General features: G+C 53.2%; 1 protein-coding gene across 1 annotated transcript; it reads left to right on the forward strand.

Annotated features, from left to right (window-relative positions):
• Positions 1-2,188: 2,188 nt before the first annotated feature.
• CTRL (chymotrypsin-like) lies at positions 2,189-4,108 on the forward strand. The gene is made up of 7 exons (XM_006860235.1): positions 2,189-2,240; positions 2,793-2,896; positions 2,985-3,064; positions 3,145-3,226; positions 3,391-3,571; positions 3,657-3,790; positions 3,897-4,108. Exons 1-7 carry the CDS (start codon positions 2,189-2,191, stop codon positions 4,056-4,058), a joined length of 795 nt encoding a protein of 264 aa, XP_006860297.1. The 3' UTR covers positions 4,059-4,108.

The raw sequence follows: 4,108 nt of genomic DNA on the forward strand, positions 1-4,108 counted from the left end.
AGTAAGCTGTGGCTGAGAGCTTAAAATAATGAGAAATAAAACCACAAAATGCAAGCACCTCAACACAGGGCTGTGTTGTTTTTCTTGGGTAGAGGGTAGCAGGCAACCAGCAGGGCCCTGTGGTCCCCCGGGTGACCCTGCAGCAGCCACTCCCTTCCATGACTCCAGCGTCTGGCCCAAAGGCACCCATCTCCATCACCTCAGATACTGATCTCTATAGGAACCCATCTATCCCTTGCAAACAGTGCAGGTGCAAAGTGGAAAGCTCACATCTAGTTGCTCCCAAACTTCCCTTCAGACTCTTCACATCACAGATGCTCAGCCTGCCACTCTCCTGCCTAGCTCTTGCTTTCTAGTCTACTGGGACTGTCACAATGCCCCAAAGGCCTCATGTATGTACCCCCCCAACCCCCTACACACATAGAGTCTTTGCCCATCTCTTCAGTGTCCCAGGACAAGTGAGCCTACCCACACCCCTCAACCAGACCTTCCAGGGTTTAAAGTGTTGACCCCAAGTTCAGCCTTTAACTCAGATCCTCAGGCCCTGAGTTATTTACATGAAGCTGAGCTATCTGCACATGCTAGGCCATGAGGAGCAGGATAGACTCAACTTCTCTAAAATGGCAGTTCAAACCGACCTTGTGGTCAAGTGCTTATCGTACAGCGCCACACCAGGACTCCTGCTGGTATTTAAAATACCAGTGGCATAGTTGCCAGCATCACAGCAATATATACACCACTACAAGGTGTGGCACTGTGGGTTAATATTGCCAGACTGCAAAGCCGTTTGACTGCAAGGTCGGTGGTTCAAGCTCACCAGCTGCTCATTGGAAACCCTACACAGGGTTGTCATGGGTCAGAACCAACTTGATGGCAATTAACAACAACAATACAACCTAAGCTGACTTCTCTGCCATGAACTTAACTGGCCCAGCAGATGCCCTCAGAAGATACTGTTTTGATTAGGTCTTTTTTTAAAGTATCCTAACAAGACCAAGATAAGTTACTACTGAGAAAGCTTGTCTAGAGCCATCCAGAGAGCCATCAGAGAGACGTTTAAACATTTGATTTGGAATAAACCAGTGCATATATGAACTGGAACCCTAGTAGCAATATTCTTTGCTTACCCTGTATTTGCTTTGTTGTTGTTAAGCACCGTGAAGTCAGTTCTGACTCATAGCGACCCTGTATAGGGTTTCTAAGGAGTGGCTGGTGGGTCTGAACCACTGACCTTGCAGTCCAGTACTTTATCCTACAGCACCGTACCATCAGCACCATACCATCCATCATCATCTTATTTTTTTGACTGATGTGTTCTTGAATCAAAGCACTCACACCCGTGGAATGAGACCAGACAACTCACCCAGTGCAACTTTCCACACAGGGGCATCCTTTCCCGCTCAAGCTCAGCCCGGAACTCAATAGCAGATAAGCTTTAGAAGCCAGGGGCTTGCTCACAGGAGCCCCAATGCCTGTCAGCTGATGTATTTGGTGGCTGTCACCCTTCTGGTCACTTCAGTCCAGTGATTCTGTTAGTTACTGAGGGCTCTTGCCTTACCCTTCTATACATCAGGTCCCTCACAAGCAGCACTAAGAACAGACAGATGAAGATTTGGGTCCAACCCCACCATGTGCTGGTAGGAGTCACAATCATAGCAAAGCCATGAGTGAGGAATGACTCTGATGGTGTGTTAGAATTCACAACCTGCCATAAACTCCCTCCTGGCCACACGGCCCTAGCATCCCACAGCAGAGCTGGCCACTCTCTCCAGTCAGGAACCCACCTGGGTGCTGATCAGACTTGTCTGAGAATCTGGGACCCCTTATGGTCTTATGCAACCTCTCTTTGAGTTCAGCCACTAGGTTGCCACTATACCCTAATTTTACCAACTGTTCTTGGTCCCTAGTAATCAGTACTTGGCATGTGAGGTGGTTCCAGAGGCCAATCAGAGGCTTAGGGCTTGGGGGGTGGAGGTGAGAGCTTCACACCTGGGTTCTGTCTGATAAGTCCCGGCACCCCAGGCCCTTGGGTTGGCAGACCTTGACCTAAAAAAGGCCCTTCCGCCTGACGAGCATGGGAGGGGGCTAAGCACATACACCTGGCTGGGCTTCAGTCCCAGGACTTTGGCCCAAGGACAAGGAGTCTTATAAATCGCCCAGCCTAGGTCTTGACTTCACACCTGCCATAATGCTGCTGCTCAGACTGACCCTTAGCCTGGTTCTCCTCGGAGCCTCCAGGGGTAAGTAGGTTGGGATCAGCTCCCAATAGGGGCCACAGGAATAGCCAAGCTGGCTGGGAGGGGGCAGGTAGGCAAAGTAGGAAGGAGTGTTCCAGGCACAGTGGTGGTAATATGCTTGCAGGGCTGAGAGGAGGCAAGGGGTTAGATAGGAGCTTGAGCCAGGTGTGGGGGTCAAGGAGGGTTTAGGAAGTCGGGACATGAAGGGTTAGGGTACACATGCAGTTCAGAAAAGTGTCCTCAGGCTACCTGAAGAATCTCCATTGCTGAGGCCTGGAGCAGGCAGGGAGGTCGGAGAGGAGCCTATCCCCAGGATCTGGGAGGACAGTGACCTAGGCTGGAAAGAAGGATGGAACTGATGGGTAGGTGGGGGTAGGCTGGAGAAAGAACAGGCCGGACTTGGGGGGCTGGTTGGATAATGATAATGGCAACTATGAGGCCTCTGGGTAAGAAGAGGCAGTGAGGGACTCCCCTGATTTGGACCCCTCTGGGAGCATCTGGGGATGGAGGAGGGTTGAGGTCAGGGAGACAAGTCCTAACCAGTCTGATGGCCAGGCTGCGGTGTTCCTGCCATCAAACCAGCACTGAGCTTCAGCCAGCGGATCGTCAACGGGGAGAACGCAGTGCCAGGCTCCTGGCCCTGGCAGGTGTCCCTGCAGGTATACATGCTCTGAGGGTGGGGTAGGATCCCAGGTATTTACCTAGGCATAGCCTGAGCCCATTGCCACCTCTGACCCTTGACCTCAGGACAGCAGCGGCTTCCACTTCTGCGGTGGGTCCCTCATCAGCCAGTCGTGGGTGGTCACTGCTGCCCATTGCAACGTCAGGTGAGCACTTTCACTCCAGCCACCTTGCCCAACATTCGCAGACACTCTGTACCATTGTCCCAACCATACTCTCTCTGCAGCCCCGGTCGTCACTTTGTTGTCCTGGGCGAATATGACCGATCATCCAATGCCGAGCCTGTGCAGGTTCTGTCCATCTCCAGGGTGAGTTACGAGGTGGCAGAAGTGGGAAGGGAGGTGGACAGTGCAGGCAGGGGTGGGTGGGCTTCGGGAACTAGAAATTTAGGCATGTCCTAGGCCCCTCAGTACCCACCAATCTCGGATAACTGTGCCACTTCTGCCCTCCATGGCCCCCTCCTGCTCCACAGGCCATCACACACCCTAGCTGGAATCCCACGACCATGAACAACGACCTGACACTCCTGAAGCTTGCCTCACCAGCCCAATACACGACACGCATCTCACCAGTTTGCCTGGCTACCCCCACGGAGGCGCTGCCTGCAGGCCTCACATGTGTCACCACTGGCTGGGGCCGCATCAGTGGTGTGGGTAGGAATGAGGGCCAAGGAGCGGGTAGGGCAAGGTGGGGACAGGACGTCCTGGATTAGCCTGACCACTCCCTCCTGTCCTACAGGCAATGTTTCCCCAGCACGTCTGCAGCAGGTGACTCTGCCTCTGGTCACTGTCAATCAGTGCCAGCAGTATTGGGGCTCACGAATCACTGATGCCATGATCTGTGCAGGTGGTTATGGATCTTCCTCCTGCCAGGTCAGCACCAGCACCCCCTCACACAGACTTTTCCAGCACCCCAACCTCAGCAATGGTCCCAGGGCACACCCCCACACTGATTTTTTTCCCTCTCCTTTCCTCTCAGGGTGACTCTGGCGGCCCCCTTGTCTGCCAAAAGGGGAGCACATGGGTACTCATTGGCATCGTGTCCTGGGGCACCTCCGATTGCAATGTACGCACACCTGCCATGTACACTCGGGTCAGCAAGTTCAGCTCTTGGATCAACCAGGTCATAGCCTACAACTGAGTCTAGCACAAGCCCCTCTCCATTTCAATCCAATAAAGACTCCAGGCTCT

The sequence above is a fragment of the Chrysochloris asiatica genome, unplaced genomic scaffold (assembly GCF_000296735.1).
Source record: "Chrysochloris asiatica unplaced genomic scaffold, ChrAsi1.0 scaffold00037, whole genome shotgun sequence".
Classification (NCBI taxonomy): domain Eukaryota; kingdom Metazoa; phylum Chordata; class Mammalia; order Afrosoricida; family Chrysochloridae; genus Chrysochloris; species Chrysochloris asiatica.